Below are 14,858 nucleotides of genomic sequence, written 5' to 3' on the forward strand. Positions count from 1 at the left end.
CCATGATCCTTCCTAGGCTAGCACAGGCAAGGCAGGATGCCTTACTACTTACGCCACCACTCTAGCCCCATAAATAGTATTTTTAATACTTTCTACTAGACTAGGATATCGTAAAGTTTTCATTTTTTAATGTTGAATCATAAATTCTTAAAATCTTATCTAAGCAGTTATTTATGATGTAATGTAGTTCTGTCTGTTTCTGTTCTTTTTCTTTTACTTCTCACAAGTTGTTCAGACAGTGCCTCTGAATATAGGATTTATAAGATACAAATTTATAAGATATAGGATTTATAAGAAATACAATCATGCCATCACCTTATTATTTTAAACCTAACTTTAATTAAACACTGTGGTTTACAAAGTTTACAGAATACAGGTGTTTAAGGCATTCAATATTCCAGCACCAAGCCCACCAGCAGCGTGATCTTCTCTCCACCATTATCCTTTTTCCCACTTATTCTCAAGTTTGCTCCCTTAGCAAATACAAAATAATTTGTTTTGTTTGTTACAACAAAAGGGTAAGTGCAATTATCAAAAATAGTTCCATAAAAATATTTATGAAAATTGTTATATCTCACAATGATATTTAAGTCACTGTTTCAGGGTTTACTGAAGTAATTGTTACTAGTTGAGTCTTCTGTGTTGTTAATTTTGTTTACTGAGCTTAGTTGATATTTATGTTACTTTCCCATCTGATTTGCTGTATTCCTATTGTAGAATTTAGAGATGTCATGTAGCCAAATGCTTCAGGAGCTCCAGGATCTGTAAAATTAGTATGAATTACTTGCCTGCCCCCTCCAGAGAAGGCCCCCAAATTTTCAGTTAGAAAGACTGGTTTACCTGGGAGTTTCATCAACTTGGCATCTCTTCCAAGATAAGTCATGAAGATCTGAAAGCTGAGTAGTTTATATAGAAGTGGCTATAGGGTGTGGGCGTGACTTCTGGAGCTTCCAGCAGTATTAGGATGAAGATTGCATGCCACCACTCCGAGAAGGCTTCAGTGTTCGCAGACAGAAGACTAGTGTAACTGGGACTTTCTTAACTTGGAATCTCTTCCAAGATTAGTCACCACCTTATTCTTGAAAAAAAATAAATTTATTTAGTGACATACCACTAAATAATAAATTGATGAATGGATGAACCAACAAACAAATGGACTGGAGGATGGAGAGATAGGTGGGCATATACACAGGTGGATTTTTTTTAAATATATTTTTAGCCTTAACTTGGGATTCTCTTCTTTTTTTTCTTTTTTTGTGGGAATAATATAAACATTATTATATATTGTCTATGAATTTATAACTTATTTTTTCTATTTATTCTATGTTATAGAAAGAAAATGTCACAAAATACAGAAAAAATAACATTAGGCAATTTGCAAATATGATGATTTACAGGTCTTTCATTTACCCACAAACAAAATACAACCCACAAAATTCAACACATAAGAAAAATAATATGGTAGAAATAATTATACCTTCAAGTAACCTTTGGTAAATAAGACATCTGGTCTTAACCAATTTCCTTGGCCTCAATGATAGCTTTCTAATCTATACTACAACAATACTTCATTCTGATATTGGGATGATAAAACAAAATAAAACATAGATCTAGCATAGATCTAACATGTTAGATGTTAGATCTAACCTGGGATTCTCAACCCTGTAATTATTGTTGGAATTAATCTTTTGTTGGGAGATGCTGTCCTGTGCATTGTAGGATATTAGAAGTGTTACGCATTTGAGGCTAGAGAGAATATAGGAAGTAAAGTAATTTGCATTGCAGCTGTGGTAGTCACATAATTGCTCAAATCCCCAGCACAGCGCCGCGTGTAGTCCACATAGCACCACCAAGTTTCATTTCTGAGCACAGACCTATGGCCTCAAAACCTAATTAGTGTGAAACATTTATGAAAATCAGAAATACTATACCAAATGTTCCTTAGGGGCCAAAGGCAGATTTGGTTTAAGTTCTTACCTTTACATCATTTTTCCCCAACTTTAAACTGTACTATAAAGCAGTAGTCATTAAAACAGCATGGTACTAGAATAAAGATCAGTAGAATAGATAGAATATTCTGAGACTGACCCCCAGATATATGATCAATTCATCTTTGATAAAGGGGCAAAAAATACAAAGTAGAGCAAGGGAAGCCTCTTTAGCAAGTGGTGTTGGGAAAACTTGTCAGCTGCATGCTAGCCCAGATGCAGGGAGGAAGGGACTCAAGTTCATTGCTGGTGGGAATGTAAATTGGGCCTATCTTTTGGGAAAACAATATAGATATTTCTCAAAAACTAGAAATTGAGCTTCCATATGTTCCAGCAATCTCACTCCTAGGGATCTACCTTACGAATCCAAAATCACCATGCAAAAAAGCCTTCTGTATTCATCACAGCACTAGCCAGAATCTGGAAACAACTGAAGTGCCTGAAACAGATGAGTGGCCAAATAAACTGTGGTACATCTATATAATGGAATACTACAAAGCTATTAGGAAAAATGAAGTCTTGAAATTTTCTTATACATGAATGGACATGGAGATTATTGTGCTGAGTGAAATGAGTTAGAGAGAGGATAGATATAGAATAACGACAGTCATTGTGGGATATAAGAAAAATAAAATATGGTGTGGTAATAATACCCAGAGAGAATAGATCAGTCCATGGTCGGAACCTTGCCACAAGACCAGTAAGTGCACTTAGGGTAGAGAAGGAGCTACTCTGTCAATGATAGTTGAAACTGATCACTCTAGCAAAGTGCTGGGTGCTGAAAGGGATAAAGTGATATGCATGGTACCCCTTTCTTAACAATAGCACAACCACAGTGTCAAAAAAAGGGGGATAAAGGAAGAGAATTAAAGTGTCCCAGAGGCTTGGGGGAGGGAAACTGGGTACATTGGTGGTGGAAAATGTGCACTGACCAAGGATGATGATGTATATTGTATGACTTAAACTTAATGATGAACTTAAATAACAAATAATATATATAAAAAATAAACAGAAATAAAGTACAGAAAACAAAAATTCTTGACTTCAGCCAATTAAGGAGTTACTTTCCTTTTTATTTTTTGTGGGCCCCATGGAATGGTATTCAGGGGCAACTTTGGGCTCAGTGCTTAGGAAACCATATGGTACTCAGATCAAACACAAGCCTCCAATATAGAAAGCTTCTACTCAGCCTGTGGAGCTTTCTCCAAGCTAAGAAAGTTACTTTCTAATTTGTTCAGACTTTTATAATAAAAATACTTTGAATTTTAAATGTTATTTCATATCATAAGTAGTATAATTATCCCCTCCTTTAATCTTCTATTGTAAATTGCATTATCATTTTCTAAGGTTCATCTATTATTACCATGTGATTGTCTATAATTGTACACAATAATGCTATTTTCCCCTCTGGGACATTTAATATGGCTCTGACACCAACATGCATCAGTTTTGATATGACATTCTAACAATGAAGAAATGGCAACAACTTGATCTAAGAGCATGTTGTCTTATCGCATCACCTATCGATAATATGAAATTAGAAGACATATCATCCTTTGATCTGTGCAAAAACCAGGATCGCCGACTACAGAAGACTTTCTGTGACAACCAGGACTGGGCAGAACTTATCCTGGGACCAATAAGAAACTCCCTAGCCTAGGCTTTGGCCTAATACTTATACAACAACCAAGAACTCTAATTCCAGAGGTCTGACTGAGACAACTGCAACTGAGCAGAACTTCTGGAAACATAATGAAAAACTCTATCCTAGGCTTCACCCTAGGATCAGTAGAAACACGAAGACCACCAATTACAGAAGACTGATTAAGACAACAGTGCTGGAACAGAACTTCTAAAACCATAAAGAAAGACTCTATCCTAGGCAAATATCCTGGGCAAATACCAGGATCATTAGTTACAGAGGCCTGATTTTATCATCCACGACTGAGCAGAAAGTTTCCAGACACCACAAAAAGACTTAGAGGACAGTAAAAGAACATGTACGGAGCATGTAGTTATCCCCATAATAGTATGTTTCAAGGGTGGCAAAACCCTGCCCTGTATCTTTTAACCAAGAAATTCCCTTTCTAATCTCCCCCAATATTTACTGTGCCTTTGCAAAATGGGGAGAAGGAAGCACAAATTTTTTTCTTTTACTTTTTTTCGTTTTATTTCAGGCTCATGATTATTGCTTGGTTGTTGTTTGTATTGTGGTGGTGTGTTTTGGATTTTTTTTTTGTCGTTGTACTTTATGGGTTTGTTTGCTTGCTTTTAGTTTTCCTGTTCTTTTTTTCTTAATTTTTAATTTTTTGTCTTTTTATGATGTTTTTCTTCCTTATTCCCTTTCTTCTCTTAAATTGATATTTATAACCCTCTAGATGACCGCTCACAGATTTGTTTGTTTGTTTTTTGCTTTTGGGGGGTTTTATTTGTTTGTTTTTTGGATTTTTTTGTCTCATTTTGTTTTTCTTTTTTGTTCCCTTCAAACAGAACCACACAATATGAATCATTTTATTCTGCCTCATAAATTGAGAGGGAAAAATGGATGGTACCAAGACCAAACTATTTTATGAAAATTGAGTAGAAAAAAAATCAGTCTTAAACACCAAATCCAAAGCCAATGACAACAAAATCAATACCCATTCTACAACAAACTAGACACAGAGGGAGCCACTTATACTAGTAGCCCAGGGGAGGGGGCAAAGGAGGGAGATATGGGTTGCATGCTGGGAACAAGGATGGAGGGAGTGGTGGTGGGAATGCCCTGGGTTCAGTGCCACTATGTGCCTAAAAAAAAAATGTTTTTTGTATTTTGGGGCCACACCGTTTGATGCTCAGGGGTTACTCCTGGCTAAGCACTCAGAAATTGCCCCTGGCTTAGGGGGACCATATGGGACACCGGGGGATTGAACCACGGTCCTTCCATGGCTAGAGCTTGCAAGGCAGACACCTTACCTCTAGCGCCACCTCACCGGCCCCACCTAAAATATTACTGTGAAAGATTTGTAATCCACTTTGGTTACTGTTGCAAGTCAGCCCTTGATGGGGTTGACTGATGGAGGGATGCAGGATGAGGTCTTTCCCCTCCAGCTCGGAGCATGCGTCTTCCACCCTGTCCAGCCGGCGGTTCTGAGGTGAAACGGCAGGTAAACAGCTCGCAGACATTCATGCTTGTGGAAATATTAGCTTTATTCGGTGGACAAGACTGAAGTCCAAGGACTCAGCATAAGTTCCAGCCAAAAGCCCCTCACCTTCCACAGACCCTTGTTTTTATCCCCCAGAATCAGGTACTACCCAATGGTGGAAGCAGAATCAGGTACCACCTTAGGGTGGGGACAGAATGCCAGGTCACACCCTAGGGTAGGGCACAATCACGGATCAGGGTAGGGTCAGTAACATAATAATCCCCTAAAATATTTACATATACAACAGGTTACAATAAAAAATTATTTAAAGGGCCCGGAGAGATAGCACAGCGGCGTTTGCCTTGCAAGCAGCCGATCCAGGACCAAAGGTGGTTGGTTCGAATCCTGATGTCCCATATGGTCCCCCGTGCCTGCCAGGAGCTATTTCTGAGCCGACAGCCAGGAGTAACCCCTGAGCATCGCCGGGTATGACCCAAAAACCAATATATATATATATATATATATATATATATATATATATATATATATATATATATATATATATATATTTAAAAAAAAAATGAACATTTCCATCCCCTGAAAAAGTGCCATTAGTACCTTGTCCTGTTCTGGTTTCCATTAATTAGATTTGCCTTTTCTAGGACTTTAAATAAATTGTATAGATGAAAAAAATAATCCTATTTTTATTAGTCTCATGGTGAAATGAACATTAAAATAAAAGGGATTAAATAAGTGGAATACATTCCTTGCATGTGTGGCGCCCTCATTCAATCTCAAAACACCACAAAAAATATTAAGGTTATATTAAATATTAGCAACATAATTTTAATTGTCATCATTAAAGCCTGTTTTATCTGCCTTGTAATATAATGTTCCTATTTTAATTATCAGTTTTTAAATAACCCATAACTTATGCCATTACATTGAATCATCAAATGTGTATGTTACTTAAATTGGGGGCACCAGGAGAGACAACCAAACAATTTTGAGTGACCAAGAGGCCCTGCTCTAATTCTCAGTATAAGATAATTATAAGGGTTCAGTATAAGGGTTTGAAAATGCAAGGATGTTTATTTGGCAGTTAAGGAGCCTCCAGAGCCAGCCACAAGTAGCAGTGCTCAAGGACCTGCAGGACTGCACCCAGCAATGCCTGGGGGACCATGTGGTACTGGGAACTGAATGCAGGGTGCATCCTTATCTAGAAAAGCACCCTTATCAATGTAATATCTCCCCCTGTTATATAACTTTATCCAAATAAGTCACATGTAAATTTACTGATTTACTGATAAACTCATCTAAAGGTCAAATTAATCCAACAAATTGAGAGATAATTCAATAAATATATGTTTATATAACTAAGTAACACTGACATTTTAAGTAGTAGGAAAATCAGAGATGATTATTCATTCGATCCTAAGTGCTATGTAAATATCAATTATCTACTACTATTCTCCACAAAAGAAATAGGCAGTGACAACCTAAGTCCAACTACCATTTTCACATTAGAAAGAACTACATTTTCTTTTTTCGTTTTTGTTTTTGTTTGGGGAACACCTGCATGCACTCAGGGGTTATTTCTGACTCTACGCTCAGAAATTACTCCTGGCAGGCTCTGGGGTCCATACAGGATGCCAGAAATCAAACCTGGGTCAGCTGTGTGCAAGACAAATGCCCTACCTGCTATACTATCACTCTGGCTTCTCATTTTCATAATCTTTTAAGATTGCACATTTCGGACTAAATTTTTCTAGTGGTGGCTTTAAAATTAGTATGGAAATGAAACCATATAAAATTAGAATAGCATGATTTAAACAGATATAATAACAGATTGGTTATTTCAAGAGATAGAAAAATATTTCTGATCATAAACTATAAATTGAGTATTATTTAAGTAACAATTTCAAAAACATTTTATATAATCTGCTTGAAAGAATTTTACCTAAAATGATGTTTCTCTCTTTCTTCCTCTTATAGTCACGTTCTATATCTAGTTCCCCTGTAATGGTAGCTCAGCCAGTTTATCAGCAACCAACGTATCACTACCAGGTAAACATTTAATTACAGTGAAAGTGATCTTTGATATTTTCTATTATTTCTTTAGGTAACTTTCATTTTATTTTTATGTAAATGCTCTGGTGAAAATCTGAAAGATTTAACCAGACCCCGATAGTACAGTTAGTTTTTTTCCTTTTGTATGAGAAAATTAAAGTGTTGTAAGAACAATATGAACTGTTCACTTCCTTTTACAAGTATATTGATTTTAAAGTTGTCACTTGGATAAGAATCTTTCTTCTTACAATTTCAAGAGTGATAGCTTTATTTATCAGCTTTTGTTAGTCAAAGCTAGTAGTGCAGTTTAATAAGTATTTGCATAATAAGTGATTTAATTTACATAAGTGATATAATTTACAAGTAACATATTTCTGTAATTTTGTCTGTAAATCATTTTTTCATACTTTTATTAAAATATTTTCCTAGAGCAGGGAGATAGCTCAGAGAACTAGAACACATGCAGACATGACCCCCCCAACACAAAAAAAATTTTTAAAGTTTATACAGAATCTTCTTTTTTTAAGCACAATATACAGAATATAAACTTCAGCATATCTTGGTCATCCTAGTACAGTAATGTGTTTCTTCCATTAGTAGTTAAAAGGTCAGCACTAAGTGAATAGTAATTGACTTTAGATGGTAGGTCCATGCGGTCTTTTTCACTTTAGAAATAAAACATTTTAAATGGATAAATGAAGATAAAGTATCTATTATGAAATAATACATCATAAAGTATTTTATATTATCATCTTGTAATAATTACTTCAAATAATTTAATGTTTTGGGGGCTAGAGGGTGGGGATCACACCCAGCAATGACTATTCCTGGCTCCATGACCTGATGGTGCATAGAGGACCATGTGATAATGGGAATTTAAAGTAGGGTCAGCTGCATTTAAGGCAAATGCCTTAACCTTTGTATTAGCTCTTTTGCCCCAAGACCTCTGTTTTCAAATCGCCATTTTATTTGGATATAATTTTCAGTGAATTCACTGCTATGTAGCCATTTTATAAACATATAATATAAAACATATCTTCAGAATTTTAGAACATTTAACCAATTTTAGAAAACTAGAAAAAAAACACATTAATCTTTCCCTACTCTCTAATCTTATCAACCAGTAGTATACTTTCTGTCTATAAATGTGCCTATACATGACATTTTATATAGTTGTAATCTACAATATATGATCTTTTGAGGCTGTCTTCTTTCCATTAATTTTGGTATGCATTCCTGTATTAATTTTTGTACGAACTGCTGGCATGTGTCAAAACTTTATTTATACAGATATTGGAATAATATTGAATAATATATTGAATAATCTTCCAATATACAGATGAGTCACTTTTGTTGACTCACAGATGATTTCCACTCTGGCTGTTTTAAAGCTATTTAAACACTCACATATGGTTCATTTCCTTTGGGCCAGTAGGGGGGCATTTTGGCAGACAGATTAAAGGAGGAGAACATCTAGCTGTGCTAAAGATTCATTCTTGGCAAGTCAAGCAGATCATATGGAATGCCAGGGATTGAGTCTGGCACAGCTGAATGCAAAAACTGTAAGCCCCCCACCCCCCCAAATGGCAAGGCGGTGCAACCTGACCATCGGCTGTGGCTTTTGAGATCAACCCAAACCGGAAGTATCTGGGAAGCTACATGATCAGAGGTGAGCTGTAAACATCCAAGGAGAGTGGAGCCTGATTGCTGCCAAACATCATTGCAAGAGGCTGTAGCTTAACCATCAGCTGTGGCTTTTGAGACCAACACAGCCCAGAAGCTTCATGATCGGAGGTGAGCTGGAAAAGCCCAAGGAGGGTGGAGCCAGAGGAGTTGGCCTCTATGCTTTGCTTTGCTGCCACATGCATTTTATAGTCAGTGAAACTCACCATAAAACAGAAAAAAAACACACAAGCATGGCAATGGGGAAACAAAGCAGGCCAACACCAGACATAGACAATGAAGATGGCAGCTCTGATGACCCTAAAAGTGCCAAACACCTAGTTAGCCTCTCAGATAAGGAGTTTAGAGAAAAATATGGAGTATGTTCATAGAACTCAAAAAATAGCATAGATCAAGTTGAAAGGACCACAAATAAATATGAAGATAGAAATCAGAAAACTCCAAACTGAAATAACAGGTCTCAAAAACTCAGTAGAGGAAATGAAAACCTCAAGGGAAAGCCTCCAACAGTAACAGCAGCAGAGGATAGAATCAGTGAGCTGGATGATAAGATGCATAACAACTCCATTTAACAGAAGAGATTAGAAAAGAGCCTTAAAGCAAATTATCAGAAAATGGAAAAAAATCCTCAAAGAATGTGAACAGATGAAAATAGAAGTCTTTGATAAATTCAACAGAAACAACATAAATTAAAAAAAATAAATAAAGGAAAGAAACAACATAAGAATCATTGGAGTCCCAGAGACACAGGAAAAAATCCCCAGGAAAAATCAATAGTCAAGGACATCTTGCAGAGAAAGTCCCTGCATGTCCGAAGAGTACCAGCCAAAAGAGATTGAAAAAAAGTACCCCAAGGCACATCCTAGTCACAATGATGAATCCCACAGATAGGGAGAGAATACTGAAAGCAGAAAGATCAAAAAGGGAAATTACATTCAAAGGGGCATCCTTAAGATTTACAGCAGACCTGTCACAAGAAACCCTCAAAGCCAGAAGGCAGTGTTGAAATATAGTGACAAAACTCAATGAAATGAATGCTTCACCTAGAATAATGCACCCAACCAGACTCACTTTTAGATTTGAAGGAAGTATACATAACTTCATGGATAAACCACAGCTCAGAAACTTTACAGACTCAAAGCCAGCCTTAAAAGATAAACTGAAAGATCTTATTTAAGACAAGAAAGATCAACAGACACACGAAACTTCTACACAAAAATAACACTAAATCCCATGACAATTATCTCTCAACATGAGTAGGCTAAATGCACAGAGACACAGAGTGACAAAATGGATCTAAAAGCTGAACCCAACATTCTGCTGCTTACAAGAAACACATATGAATAATCAGAACAAACATAGATTCGAAATCAAAGTTTGAAGGAAAATCATCGAAGCAGACAACTCCCTTTAAAAAGCTGAAGTGACCATATTAATATCAGGTGGCACAAATTTGACTCAGAAAAGTTTTGAAGGACAAAAGTTTTAAGGGACAAAGATGGACATTTTGTAATGATCAAGAGATATGTACAACAGGAAGAAATAACACTTCTAACATATAGACACCCAGTGAGGGATCAGCAAAATATTTAATACAATTATTGACAAATCTGAAAGAAGACATCCTGTCACCCCTTAATAGGTCAACCAGGTTGAAACTGAATGAGAATATACTATCTCTGAAAAGAGAAATGGAAGAAAGTGGACTAATAGATGTGTGTATATGTGTGTGTGCATATATATATATTCATATGTATATTTAGAGCACTCTATCCCTCAAAAACTGGATACACATTCTTCTCCAATTCACCTGGTCATTCTCCAGAAAAGACCAAATGCTGGCCATAAAACATTTCCATAAAGTCAAGAGTATAGAAGTCAAACAGACTACCTTCTCAGATCAAAAGACGCTGAAATTAGAAATGAACTACAAAGGGACACAGAAGAAAAGGTTTAACACCTAGAAATTAAGTAGCTCTGATTTCATTCAGAGATTAAATCAAAGAGGAAAGGAAAACATTACTGGAAACAAATGCCAATAAAGACACAAATTATCAGAATTTATGAGACACAGCAAAAGAGGTACTAAGAGGAAAATGTATAGCTGTGAAAGCATACATCAGGAAGGAAGAAGGGGCCTACATAAATAGCTTTATGACACAGCTTATAAAATTAGAAAATGATCAACAAAAGGAACCAAAAATAGGTAGACAGAAGTAAATAAGAAAGCTTAGAGATGAAATCAGGGACCAGAGAGATAGGACAGCAGTAAGGTGTTTGCCTTGCATGCGGCCAACCCTGAAGATGGTGGTTCAATTACCAGCATCCCATATGGTCCCCCAAGCCTGCCAGGAGCGATTTCTGAGCAAAGAGAGAGGAGTAACCCCTGAATTTGCTGGGTATGACTCAAAAACGAGAGAGAGAGAGAGAGAGAGAGAGAAGAAATCAATGAAGAAGAAATCCAATTCTAAAGATGAATGAAAGTAAAAGTTGGTTCTTTGAAAATATAAACATGATTGATAAACCACTAACAAAACTCACAAAGAAAAGGAGAGAAACTTAATAATCCAGATAAAAAATGAAGTGGGGAGATCAATACTGACACTGCAGAGATTCAAAGAGATTCAAAATCAGAGACTCTTTGAGAAACTATGCAATCAAACACAAGAACCTGGAAGAAATGGGTAAATTCTTGGACTCATAATTTTCCACAGTTAAACCAGGATGATCTAGTATATCTAAACAGACCGTCATTACTAAGGAAATAAAAATGGTCATCAAAAGTTTTCCCAAAAGCAAAAGCCCAGATATATATGGATTCACTAATGAATTATTTCCAAACTTTCAGAAGGAATTACACCAATCCTTTTTGGTTTCTTTTGTTAAATTGAGAAACAGGAACACTTCCAGATAGTTTTTATGAAGCTATCACCCTGATGCTGACCAGACAGGTGCTGCAAAAAAAAGAAAAACTACAGAACAATAGCCATGATGAATATAGACTCAAAAATGCTCAGCAAAATCCTGGCAAATAGGATCCAACACTTCATCAAGAAAATAATACACTATGACCAAGTAGGTTTCATTTCAGGAATGCAAAAATGGTTTAACATACATAAATCAATCAACATAATACACCATATCAAAAAAGAAAAACCACGTGATCATATAGATACAGGGAAAACATTTGATAAGATCCAAGACTCATTCTTGATAAAAAAAAAAAACCTCTCATTAAGGGCTAGAGCAATAGCACAACAGTAAAGCATGTGCCTTGCATGTGGCCAACACAGGACAGACTCCAATTTGAATCCTGGCAGGAGCGACTTCTGAATGTAGAGCCAGGAATAGACCCTGAGCGCTGCCGGGTTTAACCCAAAGACCAAAAAATAAATCCTCTTATCAAGGTGGGAATGGAAGTAACTTTTTCATATAGTTAAGGCTATCTACCACAAGCCAATAGCAAATATTATTCTCAGTGGAGATAAACTAAAAGCCTTTCCTCTAAAGTCTGGTACAAGACAAGGCTGTCCTCTCTTACCACTCCTATTCAACATAGCACTGGAAGTCCTTGCTATAGCGATTAGGCAAGAAAAAGATATCAAGAGAATCCAGATAGAAAAGGAAGAAGTCAAGCTCTCACTGTTTGCAGATGACATGATACTCTACTTAGAAAACCCTAAAGACTCTACCAAAAAGCTACTAGAAACAATAGATTCATATAGCAAAGTGCCAGGCTACAAAATTAACACACAAAAATAAATAGCACTTATACATCAATATAGATAGAGAATGATAGAAAAGAAATGGACATTAAAATTACCATTCACAATAGTGTCACACAACTCGAATATCGTGGAGTCAATTTAACTAAAGATTTGAAGGACCTATACAAAGAAAACTACGAAACACTGTTTCAATAAATAAAAGAGGATACAGGAAATGGAGACATGTACCCTGCTCATGGTTTTGGAGGATTAATATCATTAAAATGTCAATATTACCCAAAGCATCATACAGATTTAATGCAGTCCCTCTAAGGATACCCATGATATTCTTCAAAGAAGTGAATCAAACACTCCTGAAATTCATTTGGAACAATAAACAAAAACCCACGAATAGCTAGAACAACCCTTGGGAAAGGAATAGAGGAGGCATCTCTTTCTCCAACTTTAAAGTGTACTACAAACCTATAGTCATTAAAACAACATGGTATTGGAATAAAGTTTTGTATGAAGAGTCATCTTTGTCCCTTACAACTTTTCTGAGTCTAAATTTTTTGTTGTCTGATATTAAGATGGCCACCCCAGCTCTTTGAAGGGTGTTCTTTGCTTGGATGATTTTCCTCCAGCCTTTGATGTTGAGTCTATGTTTGTTCTGACTATTCAAGTGTGTTTCATGTAGGCAGCAGCAGATTCGATTCATCTTTCTTAATATATTTGTTATTTAAATAACATGATCATAGTTGGGTTACAGTCACAAACAGAACACCCCCCTTCACCAGTGTAACATTTCCCTCTCCCCGCTTCCCATCCCCTGACTGTACTTGAGGGATGCATCTTTTTGATCCATATTGCCACTTTGAGTCTCTTTATCTGGTACATTTAGTCCATTGACATTGAGGGAGATGATTGTCATGGAATTTAATGCTATCTTTGTGCAGAAGTTTGTTGTATCTATTGGTCCATCTTGTCTTAAAGTAGACCTTTTAGTTTTCCTTTAAGGCTGATTTTGCATCTGTAAAGTTTCATAGCTATTCCGTGAAGCTATATATCCTTCCTGCAAACCTGAATGTGAGTCGGGCTGAGTGCAGTATTCTAGGTGAAGCCTTCATTTCATTCAGGTGTGTTTTTCTTCGGGTCTCTTTTAGCTGGTACTCTTCGGGCATGCAGAATTTGATTGCATGCAGTCTTTAGCTTTGGGAGTTTCTCTGTGATGATGTATTTGACTGTTGATTCTTCCTGGAGATCCCTTTACTGGGCCTCTGAGACTTCAATGACTCTTATGTTGTTTCTGTTGAGTTTATCAAAGACTTCTATTTTCATTTGTTCACATTCTTTGAGTACTTTTTCCATTCTTTGATCGTTTGCCTTAAAGTTCTTTTCCAATCTCTTCTGCTGTATGGACCTGTACTGCATTTCATGTTCCAGTTCACTAATACTGTCCTTGGCTGCTGTTACTCTGTTGGAGAGGCTTTCCATTGAGGTTTTCTATTCAGCTACCATATTTTTCAGATCTGTTATTTCAATTTGGAGCTTTCTTTTTTAATATATATTTTATTTCAACAACTTGATTACATACATGATTGTGTTTAGGTTTCAGCAATGTAAAGAACACCACCATCACCAGTGCAAAATTCCCATCTCCAATGTCCCAAATCTTCCTCCTCCCCACCCTACCCCCACCTGTATCTAGACAGGCTTTTTATTTTCCTCATACATTCTCATTGTTAGGATAGTTCATAATATAGTTATTTCTCTAATTAAACTAATCCCTGTTTGTGGTGAGCTTCACGAGGTGGACTGTAACTTCCAGCCTCCTCTCTTTCGTGTCTGAAAATTCTTATTTCAAGAATGTCTTTCATTTTTCTTAAAACCCATAAATGAGTGAGACCATTCTGCATCTTTCTCTCTCTCTGACTTATTTCACTCTGCATAATAGATTCCACATACATCCATGTATAGGAAAATTTCATGACTTCATCTCTCCTGACAGCTGCATAATATTCCATTGTGTATATGTACCACTGTTTCTTTAGCCATTCATCTGTTGAAGGGTATCTTGGCTGTTTTCAGAGTCTTGGTATGGTAAATAGTGCTGCAATGAATATAGGTGTCAGGAAGGGATTTTTGTAATGTATTTTTGTGTTCCTAGGGTATATTCCTAGGAGTGGTATAGCTGGATAATATGGGAGCTTGATTTCCAGTTTTTGGAGGAATCTCCATATTGCTTTCCATAAAGGTTGAACTAGACGGCATTCCCACCAGCAGTG

The 14,858-nt window shown here is 36.5% G+C and overlaps 2 protein-coding genes across 2 annotated transcripts in view; both read left to right on the top strand.

The window, feature by feature from the left end:
• SF3B1 (splicing factor 3b subunit 1) overlaps nt 1–14,858 on the top strand; it is a 350,612-nt gene that overhangs the window by 16,955 nt on the left and 318,799 nt on the right. The gene's annotated exons all lie outside the window — the stretch shown is intronic.
• Nucleotides 1–14,858, top strand: part of BOLL (boule homolog, RNA binding protein) — a 45,061-nt gene that overhangs the window by 8,161 nt on the left and 22,042 nt on the right. The window contains exon 6 of the mRNA XM_049773320.1: nt 7,109–7,180. Coding sequence (XP_049629277.1) covers nt 7,109–7,180 — 72 coding nt within the window. The remainder of the gene's footprint in view (nt 1–7,108; nt 7,181–14,858) is intronic.

Source organism: Suncus etruscus, chromosome 5, assembly GCF_024139225.1.
Source record: "Suncus etruscus isolate mSunEtr1 chromosome 5, mSunEtr1.pri.cur, whole genome shotgun sequence".
In the NCBI taxonomy this organism is placed as follows: domain Eukaryota; kingdom Metazoa; phylum Chordata; class Mammalia; order Eulipotyphla; family Soricidae; genus Suncus; species Suncus etruscus.